Source organism: Microtus oregoni, unplaced genomic scaffold (genome assembly GCF_018167655.1).
Source record: "Microtus oregoni isolate MIOR12 unplaced genomic scaffold, Mior012 000031F_ref0000149, whole genome shotgun sequence".
In the NCBI taxonomy this organism is placed as follows: domain Eukaryota; kingdom Metazoa; phylum Chordata; class Mammalia; order Rodentia; family Cricetidae; genus Microtus; species Microtus oregoni.
The window spans coordinates 22,231,654-22,254,461 of NW_024543090.1; the positions used below are offsets into that span (position 1 = coordinate 22,231,654).

The 22,808-nt window shown below is 41.3% G+C and overlaps 1 protein-coding gene across 1 annotated transcript in view; it reads right to left on the reverse strand.

Moving 5' to 3' along the window:
* Window positions 1-5,241: 5,241 nt before the first annotated feature.
* The window catches only part of Ubr1 (ubiquitin protein ligase E3 component n-recognin 1), a 129,305-nt gene continuing 111,738 nt past the window's right edge, over window positions 5,242-22,808 (reverse strand). The window contains exons 41-47 of the mRNA XM_041678812.1: window positions 22,384-22,517; window positions 19,803-19,911; window positions 17,205-17,261; window positions 14,093-14,170; window positions 11,030-11,200; window positions 9,256-9,357; window positions 5,242-7,783 (exon numbers count right to left, since the gene is read on the reverse strand). Of these exons, the coding sequence (XP_041534746.1) occupies window positions 7,642-7,783; window positions 9,256-9,357; window positions 11,030-11,200; window positions 14,093-14,170; window positions 17,205-17,261; window positions 19,803-19,911; window positions 22,384-22,517 (793 nt within the window). The 3' untranslated portion in view covers window positions 5,242-7,641. The remainder of the gene's footprint in view (window positions 7,784-9,255; window positions 9,358-11,029; window positions 11,201-14,092; window positions 14,171-17,204; window positions 17,262-19,802; window positions 19,912-22,383; window positions 22,518-22,808) is intronic.

A 22,808-nucleotide genomic window follows, 5' to 3' on the forward strand; every position in this document is an offset into this window, starting at 1 on the left:
CCCAGCACTTGGGAGGCAGAGGCAGGCGGATCTCTGTGAGTTCAAGGCCAGCCTGGTCTACAAGAGCTAGTTCCAGGACAGGACCCAAAAACTACGGAGAAACCCTGTCTCGAAAAATCAAAAAAAAAAAAAAGATTTATTTATTTATTATGTATACAGTGTTTTATCTACATGTCTGCCTGCACGCCAGAAAAGGGTGCCAGATCTCATTACAGATGGTTGTGAGCCACCATGTGATTGCTGGGAATTGAACTCAGGACCTCAGAAGAGCAAGCAGTCAGTGCTTTTAACCTCTGAGCCATCTCTCCAGCCCATGGGCATAGTATATTCTACATGATAAAAATATTTGTAAATGACAGATAAAATTTCCAGAAATTTTACTGTAATATACTTACATCAAGGTTGCTGTATAACATCATATGAAGAATTAAATGAATATAAAATGTGGATCCCATATTTTCTATTGTTCTATTTTAAATTTGAGTTTTGTACACATATCTACTATTATGTGTAATCCTTCATACTTCCTACTCCCTTTTAATATTTAAACACTCAATTGTTAAACCAAAACAACAAAACAAAACAAAAAACAAACAAAAAAAACCAGTTGGTCCGAGAGTAGTGATTACAGCCTTAAAAAAAAAAAACCCAACTCAAACAACAACAACAAATAAACCTAGTTTTGCAGAACTTAATGCTTGGAGTGGAGTTGGGCTATAGCGCAACACTTGAGCACTTGCCTGGTACACTTAAAGCCCTGGGTTTGATCCCCAGCACTGCAAATTGATTAATGAAAAAAAGTTAAATACACATGTTCTTATCCTTCATATCAACTTACAAGCACATGCTCTAAGGACTTCTATCTTTGTCTTTTTTTTTTTTTTTTTTTTTGGTTTTTCGAGACAGGGTTTCTCTGTGGCTTTGGAGCCTGTCCTGGAACTAGCTCTGTAGATCAGGCTGGTCTCGAACTCACAGAGATCCGCCTGCCTCTGCCACCCGAGTGCTGGGATTAAAGGCGTGCGCCACCATCGCCCGGCTATCTTTGTCTTAAAAAACATTTTACTTTTAATTTATGTGTAACGTGGGGGGTGCGCATACATGCATGTGCATTTGTGTGTGCACATGTAGTTGTATGCATATCAATGCAGAAGTCCTGATGTAGGTGCTGAAAATCAAATGCTCTTACCCGCTGAGTCATCTTTCCAACCTGGTTTTTTTTTTTTTAATGGATATATATTGCTTTATTGATTTCTTGAAGGCCTACCCAGAAACATGATCAGGGTTAACTGTTTAAAAATAAAGTGTCAAGCCAGGTGGTGCACACCTTTAACTCCAGCATTAGGGAGGCAGAGGCAGGTGGATCTCTGAGTTTGAGTTCAGCCTGGTCTACAGAGCAAGTTCCAGGACAACCAGGGCTACACAGAGAAACCCTGTATTGAATAGCAAACAAATATCAGGCAGTGGTGGTGCGTGCCTTTTATCCCAGCAGTTGGGAGGCAGAGGCAGAAGGATCTGAGTTCTGAGTTTGAGGCTAGCCTGGTCTGCAGAGCAAGTTTTAGGACTCGTTCCAAAACTACACAGAGAAATCCTGTCTCCAAAAACCAACAAAACAAAAACAACAAAAATTTCAAACAAAAAAACAAACCAAACCAACAAAAAATCCCAGTGTCAAGATCTCAGAAGAGAGAGGAAAGAACACACCTCTTTTCATTTGTTTGTTTACCATTTATTTTGTCCTGGAACTCTCTATATAGACCAGGCTGGTATTGAACTCACAGAGGTCCGCTGGTCTCTACCTCTAAGATTAAAGGTGTGTGCCATCTCTCCCGGCTCCTGGTAAATTTACTTTAGCACTGGTAAAAGCATGGGAGCAGAGCCGGGCGGTGGTGGCGCATGCCTTTAATCCCAGCACTCGGGAGGCAGAGGCAGGCGGATCTCTGTGAGTTCGAGGCCAGCCTGGTCTACAAGAGCTAGTGCCAGGACAGGCTCCAAAAGCTACAGAGAAACTCTGTTTCGAAAAACCAAAAAAAAAAAAAGCATGGGAGCAGAATTTGACTTCCTGTTTCCAGGACTGCATTGCAAGGGAGTTACATTCTATTGTGTGAGCTATTATATTTCCTCTTAAAAATCGAGATGCCTGGTCTACAAGAGCTAGTTCCAGGACAGGAACCAAAAAGCTACGGAGAAACCCTGTCTTGAAAAATCAAAAAAAAAAAAAAAAATCGAGATGGGTGTGTGGTCCAGCGAGTTCCAAGCCAGAGCTACAACCCATAAACCCTGCCTCAACCCCCTTCCTGAGACCCTTGTAATTACTGTCCATTTCCTCTAGGTATATGAATGCTTGCTTCGTATATCTGGGTATTCTAACACTGTGTATGTATTTACAATTGCTAATCCCTCCTGCAGCAGAGTTGGCTCAGTATGGTCCCTTTCCCACTCAAAGCAGGGTCACATGTTGCCCAGGCTGTGCTCAAATTCATTGGCTCAAATGACTTTCTTTCCCAGCCTACTGTGAGTAGCAGGCCATTTTCTCCCCCCCCACCCCCTCTCTCTCTGCTTTTGTAGCTTTTGATTTAGAGCGTACTTCATCTCATATGACTACTCTGAATTTTTTTTGTGGCGGGGATTCCATTTGCGTGGGGCATCTTAGTCCATTTCTTCTCACCGTGCTCGCTGTGCTTGCATATCTTGCTTTGGGGACTATTTTGTGTGTGTGTGTGTAGGTCAGAGGACAGCGGGCGTAGTCAGTTCTCTCCTTCTACTGTTGTAGGAATCCTTCTGGAATAAACATTCCAACATCAAGAGATGAGATGTCACCAGTGGACCAAAGCCAGGATGGCTCTTGAAAGGCTTCGACCCTGGGTCGGGTTTGCATTCTCATTTTATATTCTAAAACCACAAGGTGGGGTGGGCAAGCGAGCAAGATTTCACAGAAATGTATGCGGCAGTCAGCAGGTTAAGGGCAACGACCCACGGCTTCAGCTCTTTCTCCAGGTCATTCTGTTTCAGGTAGCAAGTGAAGTCATGCTTGGCAAACGGGCAGTATGAGAAGTGCTTTAAGTAAATCCCTAAGTCAGCATCTAGTAATTGGTCTTTCCTACCTTCTCCCCCACTGCCATGTGGGTTGGGAATGGAACTCAGATTGTCAGGCTTGGTGGCAAGTGCCTTTACTGACCCAACCATCGCCCTGGTCCCCTTAGAGGTTTCTTGTAGGCAACATAACTTGGGCATAGTTTTTTTTTTCCATTTAATTTAATCACTGTGTGTCTTACAATTGTAGAATTCATTTCATTCAAGTTAGCTATAAGAAGGTAAGATCTTACTACAGCAATTACGAAACTTACCTTCTAGTTTTGAGTTCATTTCTTTCTCCCTATCTTAGACTTCCTTTCGGCTAAATGATTTACTCCAGTTTTGATTCCTTACTATTTCCTGGTTGCCTACTTTAGATATTTGTTTTGCGGTTACTATGAAATTGCGATTTCTTTTACTGTTTTAAGATTCCAGTTAACACTATGAGGTTTAACAAAAAGCCTTCAGTTTGATTAGAACACGATGCTCCTAATGACAGCAGCATAACCTGAGAGGAAAACACTGAAACAGTTAACCCTACACTTGCGTGCCATTCCTCCTCACTCTGAACTTGGAATGTTTCGTGTTCCATCTTTCCATATTGCTTGTTTGTGAGGTTGTCAGCTTGATGAGATCTAGAATCACCTGGGAGATGAGCCTCTGGGCTTGATTAGCTTAGTGAAACAGGTAGACTTGCCTACTGTGGATGGCACTGTTGCCTAAGGTTGAGATACAAGCCTGTATAAAAATGACAAAGCTGAGCACAAGAATTGGTAGCTCCATCCTTCCTGAAGATACAATATGACCAACTATTTAAACTTTTGCTGTCCTTAACTGTGAGCCAAAATAAACTATTCCTAAAGTTGTTTTTGTCAGTATATTTTATCAGCAATAGAAAAGTAAGACATTATTTCTTAATACTTAATGTTATTCTTTTCAGAAATATGGCTGGTCCCCAAACCTCTAGGGTCAAGTAATCCTCCTGCCTCTGACTCCTGAGTAGCTGGGGCTGCCAGGCACAAACCACTATCCTCCGCTTGTAGGGTTTTTTTTAAATCTTATGTTTCACATAATTAGAACATTCTGTATTTATCTGTACAGTCACTCTTGCCTGTGAGTTAATAGTTTTTTTCCTTTTTTGATGCTAGGAATCAGCCAAATCTAGGGTTTGCACATACTAGGCAAGATGTGTACCTGAGCCGTACTCTCGTCCCATGAGTGCCCTTCAGCATTTATTGTAGGACAGCTCTAGTAGAGATATATTCTCTTAGTTCTTATTTGGAAAATGTCTTTTTCAGTCCTGAAGGATAGTTTTACTAGGTATCGTATTCTTTTTTTTTTTTTTTTGGTTTTTCGAGACAGGGTTTCTCTGTGGTTTTGGTGCCTGTCCTGGAACTAGCTCTTGTAGACCAGGCTGGCCTCGAACTCACAGAGATCCGCCTGCCTCTGCCTCCCGAGTGCTGGGATTAAAGGCGTGCGCCACCGCAGCCCGGCTGGTATCGTATTCTTGATTGATTGTTTTTTCTGTCAATACAGGGTACATCTTATGCCACTTTCTCTTTGTTTGCAAGATTTCTGCTGAGAAGCTTGGTGTAAACCGAGACACTCTCCTGCTTGTTTCTTTTCTCTTGCAGCTTTGAGAATCTGTTTTATGCCTTGGAGAGTGTGATTATAATGGGGTAAACTGATGACTTCTGTTTTCTGTGCTATGCTAGAAAATGTGCTTAACATATGCAAGGAATACTACATGAAAATTATTATTGTGGCCAGGCAGGGGTAGCACTAGGGAAGCAGAGGCAGGAAGGGCTCTATAGAGAAACTGTCTCAAAAAAAGCAAAGCAAAATCATGTATAAATCCGTATGTGGTAATGATGAAATATACAGTCAAAAAGTTTGAAGCCCCATTAACCCTAAAAATCTGTGCCTTGAAAAAAATTTAACCTGGATATGGTGGCATATGCCTATATAATTCCAGTACTTGGGAGGTGGAGGCAAGAGGATCAGGAGTTCAAGGCTACATCATAAGTTTGAGCCCAGCTTGAGACACAGTGACTCTGTCTAAAACAAACAAACAAGCAAACATGCTGAGTTGACATACTTTTAACTAGAGCTCCTTTCTAGGTAAGATTTTTATACTTCAAACCCAAATCCCCAAACATGAGAAGTCCCTTTTTTAAATATACACATATAAGGTATTTTATTTCAAAAAGCACAGGAACATTATACAAGTTTTTAATTTACATTTTTGCAATAAAAGATATCAATATATGCATCATTTGTTTAACTTCATCATGAATGGAATTTGAATCAGTGGTATAAACATGTTGCAGTCACTAAATAGAGATCATCATCACAGTGAACCAAAATGCATAGTTGTTATGAAATGACAAATGACCACTAAAAGGTGAACTCACAGCCCATACACTAACATAATAAATTAATTATACAGATATATGTTTTTCTTTACTGTATCATTAAAATGCTTGCCAGCCCCTCACCAATATTAGAAACTCAGAGTCGCATCCATCCTACTGAACCAATTCTTTCATATATTACACTAAATAAAGTGACTTGGTTGCTTACGTAAACTTGATAAGCAGGCTTAAATCATTTGTCATGATATTATCATTAGAAATCCCTTGGGCTGGGCAGCACTGTGGCGTATGTTCACCTCCAGTGCAGAACTCAGTAATAAATTAGGTTCTTTGGCAGTAAAGGTCAGCTGGCCAGTGCCTGCTAGTTCTCCTGCAGCTTGATAGCTTAGCTCCGCGGTTTACAAATTGAATCTAAGAAGGCTAAAAATAAAGTCTTTATCCTTGCCAAATGGGGGCCAGAAAACAAAGGCAGAAATGAGCATCTTCTGCTGCCTGCTCTGGTCCAGATTTCAGAACTAAACAACCCCTTCAAAAAGTTATATAAAAAACAAAGGGTAATGTTCAAATCACTTAATCATATTGGCAAATCACACAAGCAAAATACTGAATTTTCTGATCTTCGTCTCCCATAAATTGCTGTGAACTGTACATTATAGTTGTATCTAGTTCCTGATTTCATCTGACTAGTAATTATCTAAGTAGGAAATCATGATTGTGATTCTGGTGCCTGCTTATATGAATTTCTTACTGCAAACACACTTTTCCATAAAATGGGCAATAAATCTAGCCCCAAATGCGTTATCACTCATCACTCAGCAAAATTTCCTTTTCATTTTCTTGCCTTCACTTGACAGAGGTGGCAGAAATACACTTGCACACATACATGGCAGCAGCAGCCAAGGGCAAAAGAAAATATATCTTCAAATACACCTTGCAACTGCTAACATTATCCAATATCACAGAAGCTAAAACAAGTTATCAGCTGCTCTTCTCTCTGCAGTTAATTCACAACTTCTTGATATAAAAGGTTAAAACCAAGAACCAAGAAGTTATGCACAGACTCGAGAGCAGTATCAGTTTTAAGCGAGATGGCTCAACTATAGCAGGTTATAATAGGACACAGGCCTGATGATTACAAGGCCTTTTTTTTTGGCTATTTTTATCAGTCATAAACCATAGTTTATGAAAAGGTTTCACATAGACAGGCATCAAATCTAAGATCTGTTTCTTAGAAGCCATAGAAGGCCACAGAACTGGCTTAAATATGGCTGCTCAAATTTCAGCTTAAATGACCCTTCACAGGGCATTTCTGATTCTTATTCTACAGAGAGTTTGCTTCAGAACACCAAAAGTTTTCTGAGAGTCAAATAGGATGGGGCCACTCAAGTGAGCGCTCATGATCTCGCTGCAGAAACCTGCTTTTGGAAAGCGGAACGGACCACCTGTGACTCCACCGAGCTGTCTAGAGCCAGGTGAGGACAAGAGGCTTCTGTATACGGAATGCACAGTGAGCACATCATCCTGACTCTTCTCGAGGTCTACCTGGAAGGACGCTTTCCAGACTCGCACCACTCACAGTTCACAGAGAGACTTAGATCTGCTGCTGGCTCAAGCCGTGGGTGGTACAGTAAGGATATTTCCTTAAATAAGAAAATTGTTTACATTTTTAAAACCTTTTTTCAGTTGAAAGATACTGCATAGTTCTGCAGTTCCTCTTTAGACCAGCACAGGTGACCAGCATCTTGTAGAGATCTAATGCAAGCTGAATCACGCTCAGGAAAATGCCAAGTACGAAAGTGCAGAGAAGTCAACCAGATGTGAAAACGTCCACAAATGCTTGATGTGGTTTCATTTACCAGGTGGATGATAAGAAATGAAATAGGACAGTTATGAAAGGGAATGAGTTTTCTGGAAATATTTGCAGAAATAGACACTTGGGTGAACAAGCATTTCTTTAGTGTTCTAGAACACAAAACTATGTCTGTTTTTAATCTATGTCCTGTTTTTCCCTTGAAGTTTATGTTTACTAACTGAAAGCAATATCCCATTAAGGAATATTTTATTAATGTATGTGAATCTGGACATGGATCAAAAGACCCTCCAATACTTTCCCGTCCACAGAAAGTTCTCTGGAATTTTAAATCAGTCTTTATTATTGATGTCACTCATGATTGTCTTGAGGCAGAGTTGGAGCTCAGAGTAACTGCCAGTTGAATCCAAATAGCATCTGATTAGTCTCCTGGCTCCGAGCAATCTCTTCAATAATGCAGTGCTGTTGCCAGACCAGATGCAGCTTCCGATATCGCTCCCGAGATAAGTGAAGTGGGTTTCCCCTCCTTCAGGGAAGAAAAAAAAGTCAAAGCTTGAATCAAATAACCGTGATATCTCTATAGTCTTAAGTCAGTATATACGCCCAAAATATTTCTGACTCTAAGAACTGGGCACATCACTTAGTTAAGGGAGCAGAAAATTAGTCCTTGACTATTTAGAAATTAGGTCACGTATATGATGAACACAATGAGACCTCATTAAAACAATTTACTTAGTGTCTTTGAAGGTGTCTAAATTGAAATAGCTCTAGTCTTGTCTGGTGATTCTAATAGCCTTCTCTCTGTCCTCAAAATTTACCCAGTTTCAATTTATGGTTTTGCATAGGAGATTAGGTACAAGAAGCCCTTAATTTAAAAAAGCTGCTCAGAACTATTTTGTTTTATAACCATCCCTATGATTCATCTTACTAATGCTTAGCGAACAATTTCTCCTTTGCTTATTTTTTCACTTGGGGAAGAGGAGTCTTGTTACGGTGTCCAGGCTGGGTTGGAACTATTTTACTCCAACAACCTTTCAGCTTTACATTCCCAAGTAGCTGGGACTATACCCAGGTGTGCGTCATTATACCTGCCTTAACAAATATTTAAGTAACTACAGTTCTATTCTAGCATGACACAGTTTGCAACACTGTACCTACTAATCTAAAAGCCTGAGGTCTGCTGAGTGCTGTGATGGAGGGAGCAGGCATCTTGGCCCCTGGAATACCAAGTGTACGTGTCAAGTTTTATACCGTTTATCATTAATTTAAAAATTCCCTATTTTTCTACTTTTCTAGAACAACTCGACATTACCCTTGATTATTAACTACTTTGGTGTTGCTGCTGTTGGCTTTGCTTTTGAGATAGGCTCTCACTTTGTAGCCCTGGCTGGACTGGAACTCACTGTTCAGGTCCACCTAACCTTAAATACACAGAAACCCACCTGCCCTTGCCTCCTGTGGACTGGCATTAAAGGTGACTTCCATCCTGACCAGTGTTAACTACTTTTACTACTCAGTATCTTCTCCCTTAAACTTAAAGACAGGTCGAATGCTGTTTCAATAAAAACAAATCTCTATATGATCCAACAGATCCCAAGCACCATGCAGTGAATCTATTCATTTTGAATGATATTTTAAAATAATAATAAAAAGTTTTGGGAGTTAGCTCAATCAGTAAAGTGCTTGCTGTACAAACATGAAGACCTGAGTTCAAGGCCCAGCACCCACATCAAAAGCTAAGTGTGATAATGTATAACCATAATCCAGTGCTGAGGAGGCGAAGACAGGAAAGTTCCTGCCACTATAATCAGTGGGCCTGTCTCAAACAACAGGGCCAGTCAGAGGACCTAGTCAGTTCCCAGCACCCAGATGGAACTCACAACCCCAGCAACTCCAGTTCCAGGCTTTTATGTTTAAAGCACTATTACTGTACACATCTAAGAAAGTGAATAAAATGTAAGACAACTAATTAAAATCTTCCATTAAAGAAAATCTTACTTTAGCCCAGGGTCTGTTTCTCCATATTCATCCAAGTAAGGGGCTGGATAAGCACAGCCTCTGGCTTTCCCTTCCACAAGGACCACTCTGCATTCTCTGATTCTGAAGGACAAGAGAAAGGAAGGAAACCCTGTTAGAGACATATGTGCAGATGACAGACTGAATCAAAGGCAAGCTAAAGAAAAGACATGGCCAATATCCATTAAATATCCAATAAGAAGGTAATAAATATAGTCATGAATGAATACAATAAACTGTGGGGTTTGTTTTTTGAGACAAGGTTTCTCTGTCACCTTGGCTGCTCTGGAACTCACTCTGCAGCTTGAACTCAGAGATGCCCCTGCCTCTGCCTCCTGTGTGCTGGGATTAGAGGCGAGCACCACCTGACACTAAACTGTGTTTTGTCTGAGTAAAGGAAAAAAAACACTGCTGTTTTTCTTGATGCAACAGGAAAGGATCCATGGATCTAGAGAAATGGGAAACAGTAATTCTGTCTGGATATTCAGAAAAAGGAGGCTGTCCTAAGTGAGCCACAGGAGCCCGGAGAACTGTGGCTGAAGCCATTTCTGCCTTTTTCTAACTTCCCACCTATGCAGAAGGACAGAGCATTCTCCAGTCTAGTACTATCAACCAGGCAAGTGTTACAAAATTTTCTGGTTCAGGCAGTCTCCAATAGTACTTTGAGGGTATTTGGGAATATTACAAAGATAAATTATAAAATTAACAAGTTGGGGGGCTGGAGAGATGGCTCAGCGGTTAAGAGCATTGCCCGCTCTTCCAAAGGTCCTGAGTTCAATTCCCAGCAACCACATGGTGGCTCACAACCATCTGTAATGAGGTCTGGTGCCCTCTTCTGGCCTTCAGGCATACACACAGAAAAAATATTGTATACATAATAAATAAATATTTTAGAAAAAATAAATAAATAAAATTAACAAGTTGGGATAGGTAAATACATAGATGGGATAGGTAGACTTATGGCACTATAGAAGCAAGCAGGTGTTTGAGTTTGGCTTCTAGCCATTCTTTTCTCTTGTTTCAAAGGTTGTCTTTAAGCAGTAATAATATATGTTACAGTTAGTAAGATTTTGGGTTTATATAAATAAAAATTGAATTTTACCCAGAGAACGGAAAGAAAAAGCACAGAAATCAACTCTGAATTGCACTTCTCTCAGGCAATCTATATTCTTTCACAGACATTTACCACTATTGTCCTACTCTGAATCCTTGTTCAAAGAAAAAAATAGAAAAAATTCAAAAGACAATCTTGTGCCAGGAGGCACTCGGGAGGTAGGATCTCTGTGAGTTCAAGGCCAACCTTGTCTATAGATCAAGAATCTGTCTCAAAAATAAATGACTGGATTTCATGGTTCATGTCTGCACTCAGGAGAACGAGGCAGGCAGATCTACAAGAGTTCAAGGCCAGCCTGGTCTACAAAGCAAGTTCCAGAATAGCTAGAGGTAATTAGAGAAACTCTGTCTTGGAAAATCTAGATAGGTAGGTAGGTAGGTAGATAAAGAGAGCTTAAAGTTAATAATCTATACATATTTTATAAGTGTAAATTTTAAGACTTCAAGCTTTTCCATTACATCTGACTATTACACAGTACTGCAAAATCTATACAATTTAAGATTTTTTTTAAACATTAGACAATGAAAGAAATGTAAACAGCATCCTATTTTTTTTAAGGACTACTTATTCTACTGGCATACTGACTGGATATACATTTTCAACTAGGATTCTTAACAGGCTTCCAAATGACTCTATACTCACTTTAGGAAAATGCAGACTCCAGCGCCACAATGAAGTGCATGAAAAATGCAAGCTCCAACCTCTTCCCCATTCACTATTTCTTGGCAACAAATGTTCTGAGAACACAGGATGGCTCCACAGAAAAGACAGAGGGCAGGATGCTTTCGCTCATCATCTGCAGACCGTGGACACCTCAAAAGGGAGGACACATTCAGTGTGTTGGAAAAACATGACACAGATCATAATCTACTTAGCAGTAAAGCATGTTTCCACCATTCTACTCAGCAAAGAAAGCTACTCAAAGAACAAGGACATTTAATTAGATGACTGCTCATTTATATTACTTGAAGGGGACTTAAGGAGCTGGGGAGCTGGCTCCAGAGAACCTGAATTCATCTTAACCTACCTCCCAATTGCCTGTAATTACAACTCCAGAGGATCTGAGGCCCTCTTCTGGCCTCCATGGACATTTGCATACATGTGGCATAAACACACACACATAAACAACAAGTGATGGGCCCAAGTGTCCCCTGCTTAAGCTTGTAATCTGGAATTTCCCTCTGTATGTTTGGATACCATTAATGAATAAAGAAACAGCCTTGGCCTGTTGCTAGGGCAGAACTTAGGTAGGCAGGGAAAACTAGACTAAATGCTGGGAGAAAGAAAGTAGAGAGAGGGACACCAAGGAGCCGCCAGCGGAGATAAACGTGCTGAAATTTTTCTGGTAGGCCACGACCTCATGGTGATATACAGATTACTAGAAATAGGTTAAATTAATATGTAAGAGTTAGTCAATAAGAAGCTAGAGCTAATGGGCTAGTCAAGCAGTGTTTTAATTAATACAGTTTCTGTGTGATTATTTTGGGTCTAAGCTAGCTGGGCAGCTGGGACAAACAAGCGGCCTTCTCCAACAAGCTGCCTATGATTGGGACCCTCCAATGCCAGACTTGTACTGCTCCTTATCTTGGTCAGAGAAGTTTCTTATTGCAGTGGGCAGCTGCTAATACACAGACTCTTTTGTTCAATGTGGTGAGAATAAGCAACCGAGATTGTCCAGTCACAGATAGGGCATGTATACATCCTTCCCCAACAAGTGCTGTGAAATGCTGTCTTCTGATCTTGGCATTGCTGTTGTATATGTAAACTCAGTAGCTGCCGTTACTGCACAAGACCAAGCCAGTTAAAAATTCCAGCATGGGGTTGGAAAGTTGGCTCAGTGGTTAAAAGCATTTATTGCTATTGCAGAAAGGACCCAGGTTCAATTTCTAGCACCCACATAGTGGCTCACAACCATCTGTGACCCCAGTTCCAGGGATCCAGTGCGATTTCTGGGTATCCATGGGCACCAGGCATATACGGTGAACATATATACATGCAGGCAAAAGACTCATACACATAATTTAAAAAATTTAAAAAATCTAAAAAGAAGCCGGGCAATGGTGGCGCACGCCTTTAATCCCAGCACTCGGGAGGCAGAGGCAGGCGGATCTCTGTGAGTTCGAGACCAGCCTGGTCTACAGAGCTAGTTCCAGGACAGGCTCCAAAGCCACAGAGAAACCCTGTTTCGAAAAACCAAAAAAAAAAAAAAAAAAAAAATCTAAAAAGACTATCACATCCAGCATGGAGTCTATTGGAAGCTGATGGCTATAGCAGTGAGGGGTCATTTTTCTTGGTAGGCTAGGGCGGAGTCACTAAGAGGTTGGTTATCCCCCACATCTATATTCCTGTGGACAGCATTAATAGGACTCCATTGGCTATAAAATGAGAGGATGTCAGGTTTAGAGGGAGATGTGTTCAGAGACCTGGAGGGAACTGGAGGAGGACGGTAGAAGAGAGTGGATATGACCAGAACACATTGTACAGATGCAGGAAGGTTTCTTTTCTTTAGAACATATCTATCCCCCCGCCCCCCTGAGACAGGGTTTCTCTGTATAGCCCTGGATATCCTAAAATTCATTCTGTAGACCCGACTGGCCTCAAATTCATATAGATCTGCCTGCCTCTGCTTCCTGAGTGCTGAGATTAAAGGTGTGTGCCACCACTGCCCGGTAAGATGCATGAAAATTTCAAAGAATAAATAGTAGGAGGTAATGATTAAGACGCAAAATTGTTAAGAAAAAAATCTTGATTGATCTTGGATCCAGCTTAATGACAGAGTGTATGTTTAGCATGTGTAAGGCCTTTGGCTTAAGCTCCAGCACCACAAACAAAAACCATAGCAAGAAAATCCACTACTAAATATATAGTCTTGTAGAAATTTGCTCGAAGGCTCATATTTATGCTGAGATTCAGTCATAGATTCAGCCTTCATCTGATGTAAACAATTAACAGCTGCTGCTGTAATGGGTTAGCCAAGTAAGTTTACGATGTTGGGGTAATATGGCTTTGGAAGTGTGCAATGTTTAAAACATGCTATAACGGTTCAACCACAATCTCTATGATATTTCTTCAAGATTGAAACAAGAGTCTCAATACAGCTACAACTTGGATAAATCATGAAAACATACTGAATGAAAGAAATTATAGATTCCCTTTCTATGAGATATATCCTCACAGTTAAATCCAGAGAAACAGAAAACAGATTATCAGGGAGGAGAAAATACCAAACCAGGGAGCATAAATGAATTAGTGGTTACAGATCTTTTGGAGTAGTGAAAAGTTTGGCTCCTAGAGAGGTAGTAAGTAGCACAATCTGCAATAGTCATGCAACACCATGAACGATGGACTGTGTGCTCTAGTGTGCACAGTGGGAACATAGCAGCCACTTCTCAAATAAGTAAGCTCCACCAGAAGTATGCTTGCACATGTGTGGGGCTCTGAAGACAACTTAGGAGACCATTCTTTCCTTCATGTGTGTCTCAAAGACCAAACATGAGTCAACAGCCTTGGTGGCAAGTACCCTAACCAGCTGGACTATCTCACTAGCCCCTCATTGGTTACTTTTTCAAAGTTAAATTCACTGGTTACAAGGTACACCAAATGAAAGTTCAGGAAAAGATATTGTGTGTTCCCTCCCTCCCTCCCTTTCTTCTTCCTTCCCTCCCTCCCCTTCTCTCTCTCACTCACACACACCCTTTTTCTTACCTAAAATGAGAAGCTTGATTTAGAAGACAGCTGTAGTCATCGGGAAGCTCTATCAAACTATTTCTTTTTCTTGGGTACCTAGAAGCATAGTTTAAAAGGCAGTTTTATATATATGACTGAACAGATAAAAGCTGAAGAATGCTTCTGGGCATGGTGCATTTTCTTATATAAAAACTAGGGTTGAGTCGGGCACCTTTAATCCCAGCATTTGGGAGGCAGAGGCAGGCAGAGCTCTGTGACTTTGAGGCCAGCCTGGCCTACAGAGTGAGTTCCAGGACCGTCAGGACCACACAGAGAAACCCTGTCTTGAAAACAAAACAGAACAGAACAACATCATAACAACAACAACAAAACCTCAAAAACAAATAATGGGAAGGAATATGAAGGTATATGTAAGGGCAGCCTAGTCTACAGAGAGAGTTCCTGGACAGGCTCCAAAGCGACAGAGAAACCCTGTCTCGAAAAATATATAAAAGGGGGTAAACTAGGGTTAAATATATTCTAACCATGGGCATATCATCAATTTAATATTTTCAGAAAAAATAAAAAGAGAAACATTAAATGAACTATGTTAAGACTTAACGGTTTTTTTTTTAAATATTTATTTATTATCATGTATACAGTATTCTGTCTGCGTGTATGCCTGAAGGCCAGAAGAGGGCACCAGGCCTCACTACAGATGGTTGTGAGCCACCATGTGGTTGCTGAGAATTGAACTCCGAACCCTTGGAAGAGCAGGCAGTGCTCTTAACCACTGAGCCATCTCTCCAGCCCAAGACTTAACGGTTTTAAGAGATGTTAAATATAAGTATCAAGGAGCTGAGCATAGTGTTGCACGCCTTTAATCCCAGCACTCAGGTTTCTGAGTTCAAAGACAGCCTGATCTAGGCAACTGTGTGTGTGTGTGTGTGTGTGTGTGTGTGTGTGTGTGTGTGAAGAAAACTCCCAAAACTCTTGGAGACTAAATAAGATACTGAAGTTAAGCAGAACATGATTAGCACTTGATACATTGTGGCAAATGTTAGCATCTATTCACTTTATGTTAGAGAGGGTAATACGTAGCCTAAGGAAGGTCATCTGAATAATATGGGATTCTCTTCCTAGATATCAATCAATTTACATTTTATAATGTTTTAGAATATCTAGAAAATATTTATTTCTGTATACAGGTGTTTTGCCTGCATCTATGTCTGTACACCATGTCCATGCCTCCTGCCCAACTTGATAAGAAGAGAGCATCAGAGCCCCTGGAACTAGAATCATAGATGTTTGTGAGCTGTCATGAGGGTGCTGGGAATCAAACCCAGAACCTCTGGAAGAGTATCTCTCCAGCCCCTCATTTTACAATTATTGATTCAGCTACAAATAACCCTTCTCTAAGACTAAGCCTGCCTCATCTTTTCATCAGGCATGGGCACATGCTTATAACTCCAGCACAAAGGAAACTGAGGCAAGCAGATTTTTCAGTTTGAGGCCAACTTGGGCTATGTGCTTTGTAACAGTTCTGGGCTAGCTGGGGTTACACAGTAAGACATAGTCTCAAAAACACAAGGCAAACAAACAAAAGAATCTTTTCTTCTTCAAGTTTCCTTTTTCTTTTAGCTTTCTAAAGATGAGGTCCCATTCTGTAGCCCAGGTTGATCTCAAATAAATGGCAATCCTAAGTCCATGCCCCAAGTGTTAGGATTGCAGGCACAAATCATCATGCCCTGTTTCCTCTTTATATCTCTTTAAGAAATTAATGGTATATTCTATATATCATATTTTATGCTATAATATTTTTAGTTTTATGTATATAACTAAGACTGAGTGTTACTCATAATCAAAGACAGTATGTATGTGTTATCTCTTAAATTTCTCAGAATATTTCAGAATCCTACTGTAGAAAGGTATTTAAAAGGCATACCATGACATGAAATAAAGAAAAAAACTGGCCTTAGATGGTGATACATGCCTTTAATCCCACCACTCATGAGGCAGGCACAGGTGGACTTGCCTCTGAGGGAAATGTAGACTTAGAACCATAACTCAGAAGAGAAGAGGGCCGACAAGCTTCTTGTTCGTTTGGAGACAGTCTCATCTCATTAAGCAGCCCAGACTGGCCTGCAACTCTTGCTAACCTTCCTGCTTCAGCCTCCTGAGTACTTGTATCATAGGTACGTGAGATCATGTCTAGCTTCTCAGGTTGGAGAGTTGGCTCAGAGGTTAAGAGCAGTGGCTCCTCTTCCCGAGGACCTGAGTTCAATTGCCAGCACCCACATGATGGTTCATAACCATGTCTAACTCCAATTCCGGGAGAGAAAACACCCTCTTCTGGCATCCACAGGCACCAGGCATGCACATGAAGCACAGAAACACAAAACATACACATAAGCCGGGCGGTGGTGGCACACACCTTTAATCCCAGCACTCGGGAGGCAGAGGCAGGCGGATCTCTGTGAGTTCGAGACCAGCCTGGTCTACAAGAGCTAGTTCCAGGACAGGCTCCAAACCACTGAGAAACCCTGTCTCGAAAAACCAAAAAATAAAAATAAATAAATAAAAAATAAAAATAAAAAAGTTTCTCTCCTGACAGTGGTGGTACATGCCTTTAATCCCAGCACTCAGGAGGCAGAAGCAGACAAATCTCTGTAAGCAGCCTTACAGAATGAATTCCAGGACAGCCAGGGCTACACAGAGAAACTGCCTTGAAAAAACAAACAAACACAAAAAAAGCTTCTCTTTTTTTATTTGTGGGGTTAGCTTCCAAGAAGGGGGAAGTCTAGCCAGCTGTATTTATATTTTTATTCTGGGAGCGGGGGCTAGTTTGTATGAACACTATCTTTAGTGTACTAGTAGCTCCCAGACACAAGCTCCTTCGCCTTGACAGGCAGGTAGCAGTTTAAGGAAGATTCTTCCAGTGGAGCTGGTGGCTTCTGACAATTCAGAAGGAAAGGATAGCCATTTCAAGAAAAATTGTGCAGCAAGAACCCGATGTCTGGCAAAGACCAACAGATACACAGCAAACAATGAGCTGAGAAGAAAGGGGACAGACCAGAAATGAAGACAAACCAACCAAGCACTTTAGAAACACAGTAGGATGTGGCAAAAAGGCTTAGATAGTAAAACCAACCTGACCACAGCACTTTTCTGCTTCAGAGAGCTGAGCACGGCAGGATCTGCACACCACCTGCAAGTGAGGCCGAGAGTGAAGGAGGGTTGACACAGGAGCACCACAGACGGTCCCAGGCTCTCTGCTATGCGCATCAACCGTTCTCTCCAATTCTGTAGCTTCATGGTCTCTCTCTGTCTTTAAGTTTACATCTTATCCCTTCCTCTCCCCTGTCCTGACTCTCAGACCCCTTCTAAATTCCTTTCCAAGGGTTTTCTCAATTACAGTCTTGAGACCAGAAACCATCTACAAATTTAAATGAGAGAATTTAATACCAGAAGTAGCCATACACATGACAGCTCGGTGTGGTAAACTTGCCTGGTTCAGGGTCCTAGATTCGATCCTCAGACTAGAGAAGAGGTGGAGGATAAGGGTATAAGGCAACCTTGAGACAAAAAGGCAAGAAAACCTTAATACTGCCCCAGTGCTGGGAGAGTGGGAGGAAAAGGGCATCACTGTTGCCCTGGGTAGGGATCACAGCAGGCCTTTCTGGAGACAACCGGAGCCACGGAAGAGCCACTGAAGATGCCCCCGAGGCCGAGATGTAGCAGGGCTACCTCCTAACTTATGTCCAGCCCTGCTGCTGCCTCCCACTGGCTAAACCTACACTGAAGCCAAGTGACATGAAGCCAAGGAGATGCTGCCTGCAGCGCTCCACAGAGCAGGGCAGACACCAGGCAAGCAGGATCAGGGACAGCACAAATGGTAGGAACTTTCTTTTTTCAATAATTTTTAATATTAAGCCGGGCGGTGGTGGCGCACGCCTTTAATCCCAGCACTTGGGAGGCAGAGACAGGCGGATCTCTGTGAGTTCGAGACCAGCCTGGTCTACAAGAGCTAGTTCTAGGACAGGCTCCAAAACCACAGAGAAACCCTGTCTTGAAAAAACAAAAAACAAAACAAAAAAAATAATAATATTTTTTAATATTTAAAGTAAAACAGCACATCTAAAACTTACTTCCAGGAATATAAAAGTAAAATTTGTAAAATCTTTTGTAATTGTACTAAAAAAAAAAAGTGAAATTAATCCTAAAAACAATTCATTTTAGCTGGGTGGTGGTGGCACACACCTTTAATCCCGGCACTCAGGAGGCACAGGCAGGCGAATCTGAGTTTGAGGCTAGCCTGGTTTACAGAGCGAGTTCTAGGACAGGGTCCAAAGCTACAGAAAAACCCTGTCTCAAAAAAGTAAAAGAAACAAAAAAACCAAAAACAAACTAAACAGCAACAAAAAGGAATTAAGAGCCGGGCGGTGGTGGCACACGCCTTTAATCCCAGCACTTGGGAGGCAGGCAGATCTCTGTGAGTTCGAGACCAGCCTGGTCTACAAGAGCTAGTTCCAGGACAGGCTCCAAAACCACAAAGAAACCCTGTCTTTGGAAAAAAAAAAACACAAAAAAATTAAGAAATTAGGAAGCAAAAACAAAACAAAACAAAACAAAGACAAAAACTGACCCAGAGAACCTAGGACATGAGACTAATAGCAGGAACAGGCTAGCGTTCACCCGTTTCCCACCCAGGCACGAGAAAGAAAAAGTAAGGAGGATAAAGAAAATCATGGAAGAAGGAGAGTTAAGAGTAGTATTGTGAAACTGACTCTAAAACTGTGCAGGGGCAGGAAGAGTGGAGGCTGTGAGGTGACGTGAACCAGAAACACACACGTCTCTAGGACATTTCAGTGCTAGTCTCTGCTCTGCAGATGCCTGTCTATCTCCCGGCCAGGCTTCTGACATGTGCCCTACCACACTCATAGTTCTGTACGCAGTCTGGATTCTTCTTTTTCTATTAGACAAAGTCTCATGTACTAAGAACTGGATTTGAACTTGTTACATGATCAAAGATGACCCTGAACTTCTAAATCTCTTGCCTCACCTCTAAAATCCTGGGATGTGGTGTGCCACCATGCCTGGTTTAAACGGTGCATGGGGCTGAATAGAGAGGACTTTGTGCATGCTATGCCAGAACTCTACAAATTGCGTAATATCACAAGCTCAAATTTGAACTTCTTTGATTTTTTTTTTTTTTTTTTGAGATGGGGTCTCACTATGTAGCCTTGGATGGTTAGACACTTACAGAGATCTGCCTGCCTTCCTCTCAGGTGCACCAAGCCCAAGCATCTTTTGATTCTTAATTATGCCTACTCCTTAAGAATGTGGAGTAAGAATGTCTGTACGTTTCTACCTCTGCAGTCAATGCTAATCAATTGAAAAGCGTAGTAAATAATTGTAATTTAAAGTGTTTTCAAATTAAAAGAAAGGCATTAATGGTCCCCATTTGTAACTCCAGCATTTGGAAGACAGATACAAGAGAATCAGGAATTCAAGACCATCCTCAGCTACAATAGTGAGTCTTAGACCAGCCTGGGCTATATTAGAGCCTGTCTCAAAAACATAAAACAAACATTTCGAATTAAGTCCTAGAGGAATCTGAGGAAGAATAGAGTTTGAGGTAAACACAGCAAAACTCTGTCTCAATAACCAATCAAAAAGAAAAATAAACATAAAAAAATTTCAAACTAGATAGAAACCCATCAGTCACATTTCCCCCCCCCCACAGTACCTCTGCAGTAAAGGCCTTATGGTATCCCAATATTCCTGGAAAAGCAGGAATAAATTTGTGGGCAAAGATAGATAGCTACAGAGTGCAGTGTACTCTCCTTCAGCAGAATCTGCAAGAAAATAACAAGATATATTTAATAAGCACACTATTTTGATCTACTCAGTGTTAACAGAGCCCCTCCTGTTTACGCTCATTCCTATCATCTGCTGTACAAAACAGTGGGTGGCAAATGAGCCACAGTGATTCTTTTACAGCAGAATCTGAGTCTCCCTGATCAGACGGCTTCTATGACTAACCACTATATTCAGTATACAATACAAAGTCTTTTCTTCTGGGGGTGTGCTGAGGATAGAACTCAGGGACTGGGGGCGGGTTATACCACTGAGCTATACCCTAGCCCACATAGGCTTTATTGTGACTTAAAGACCCAAGTGAGATGCATACATCTGGCTACCTCCTGGACCTCCCAGTCCATTAGGCTTCCAGCCAGAATCATATCTTCACCGTTCTCCTACTCTGCCAAGCAATACCTCTGCATTGATTTTCTCTTAAATAGAAACATTCTTCAACTATCCAGCTCAATCCCATATGCAGTTCTTTGTTTAATGTCTCCTTGGAGAAATATCTTCCTTTGACTACCTGTATCCAAGGGTTCTGACCCAGGCCACCATCAGTTTTACTTTTCTTTGTAGGACTCAGCCCATTTGGTATTATATCACGCATATTTATGCTTCTTTATATTTGGCTCCATCCCAAATGAAAGAAAATACTTTATTTTTATTATGGATAAGGACATGAACATTTTGTGCATGCAAGCAAGAGAGCTGTATCGGAAATTACTTGGAAAGTAACATCTTATTTTTTAGAGAACCTTGACAAAGTTTGATCACATCTCACCAATTGAAGAGTTCAAGATAAAGAGGCTAACATCTAGTAAAGACGACCTCATCGTTGTACTCTCTGAGGATAAAATGATTCTCTAGACAATTCTGGTCACTTTTAAAATTCTGGCTCTCACCAATAGAACACAGGAAGGACACTTCCTCTACTTCATTTAGATTTAGAAATGAGTAAAAGAAAAAGAAAGAGATGCTGTTAGTAAACATTTATGGTTTCTGTTGCTCAGAAGGCCTTTTGGATCACTATTTTAATTCTTAAATATAGCTATATGTTCCAAACCCAACCCAAATAAAGGTATATAATTAAGTCATCTTCCTGCCTAGACAAACAGTTCTTTTCCATAGAGGTAACAAATATCTTTAATTTCCTGTATATCCTACAGTTATATTCTCTATACGGGTATTTTATTTTGATATCTCACTTGATAGCTTCAGAAGGCCTGGAACCAGGCTGCCTTCAAGCTAACAGAAATCTGCCTGTCTCTGCCTTTCCAATGCTGGGATTAAAGTATGTGCCACCACATCCAGCATGCACACGGGTATTTTATTTTTTAAAGCTGTGCACATGCCTGTACATGCTCACATGCTCATCAGCCTTGCTGTCATGTGGAGGCCAGAGGACAACTTTCAGGAGTCGTTCTTTCTACTTTGTTAAAGCCAGATCTGTCTTGTTTCTGCTGCTATACTGGGAATTCCAAGCCAGCTGGCCTGTAGGCTTCAGGGTGAATCTCCTGTCTCTGCTTCTGTTTCTTCATAGAAGTGTGGGGATTACAACTACTTGCCACTGCACTTAGATTTTAGAATCTTATTTAAATATATATATATATATATATATATATATATATATATATATAGTTTTTTGAAACAGGATTTCTCTGTAGCTTTGGAGCCTGTCCTGGAAGACGTTTTGTAGACCAGGCTGGCCTCTAACTCAGAGATCCACCTGCCCTCTGCCTCCTGAGTGCTAGGATGAAAGGCGTGTGCCACCACCACCCGACTTAAAATCTTATTTACTTTTTACATTTATTTATTTACTGGTGGGGGTGGGGAGAGGCATGACTATACCACAGTGTGCATATTGGGGGTCTGGGACAAGTCGTAGGAGCTCGTCTCCTTCCACTAAGTGGGTTCCAGGGATTGAATTTATGCAGTCAGGCTTGGCAACAAGTCCTTTACCTGCTGAGCAATCATGCAGTCCTGTATTCGGCTTCTAACTTGAAATGCGAGGACTGAACTTGGCATCAAGCTTGCACAGCTGTCAGTGTCACCGCTGCATGCTCTCTCCAGCTCTTTGCATGCAAGTTTGTTTGTTTGTTTTGTTTTTAATTTTTGAGACAGGGTTTCTCTGTGTAGCCCTGGCTGTCCTGGAACTCACACTGTAGACCAGGCTGGCCTCAAACTCACAGAGATCTGCCTGCCTCTGCCTCCCAAGTTCTGGGATTAAAGGCATGTGCCACAATTGCCTGGCACAAGCAGGTATTTTAATAACTCAAGGACTTTATACACACATAGGAACCGAGAGCAGGATTTGCAGAATATGAAACTTCGCTGGATTTTGGCCTCACTTTTAACTACACCTGGACAGGGGCAGAAGCGGTTTCACTTGCCCTGTCTGTCTTATGCTGAAGACAAGAACAGTGAGACGAGCCTCCACTCCCTGCTGAGTTCGGTCTCCCACTTACTGGCAAACAGTTCTTCAGGGGGAGTCACCCCAAGTAAGTAGTGGAAAAATAATGCGGCACAGCGAAGATAAGGGGTGATGCCATTCTTCAGTGAGACCCACAGGGACCAGCCAGAAGGGCCACAGCCAATGAAGCTAGAACACAATAAACCCAGAACAGAGTGTTTACCAGATTGCAAACACAAGCCCTGTTAAAATCACATTTAGTGACTTAATTTCTAAGCATTTTTTTAAAAAGTATTTAGTTAGCTAATAGCCTTGGTGTGTACATTTTCTAAAGGAAACATCAACTTTTATAATATTCACTTTTCTATTTTCTATTTGGATTGCTAGGCATTGGAACTGGAGCTCAGTAGACATTAGGCAAACACTGCCAAGGGCTAAACCCCAACTCTACCAGAGACTCTTAGCATATCAGTACTCCCT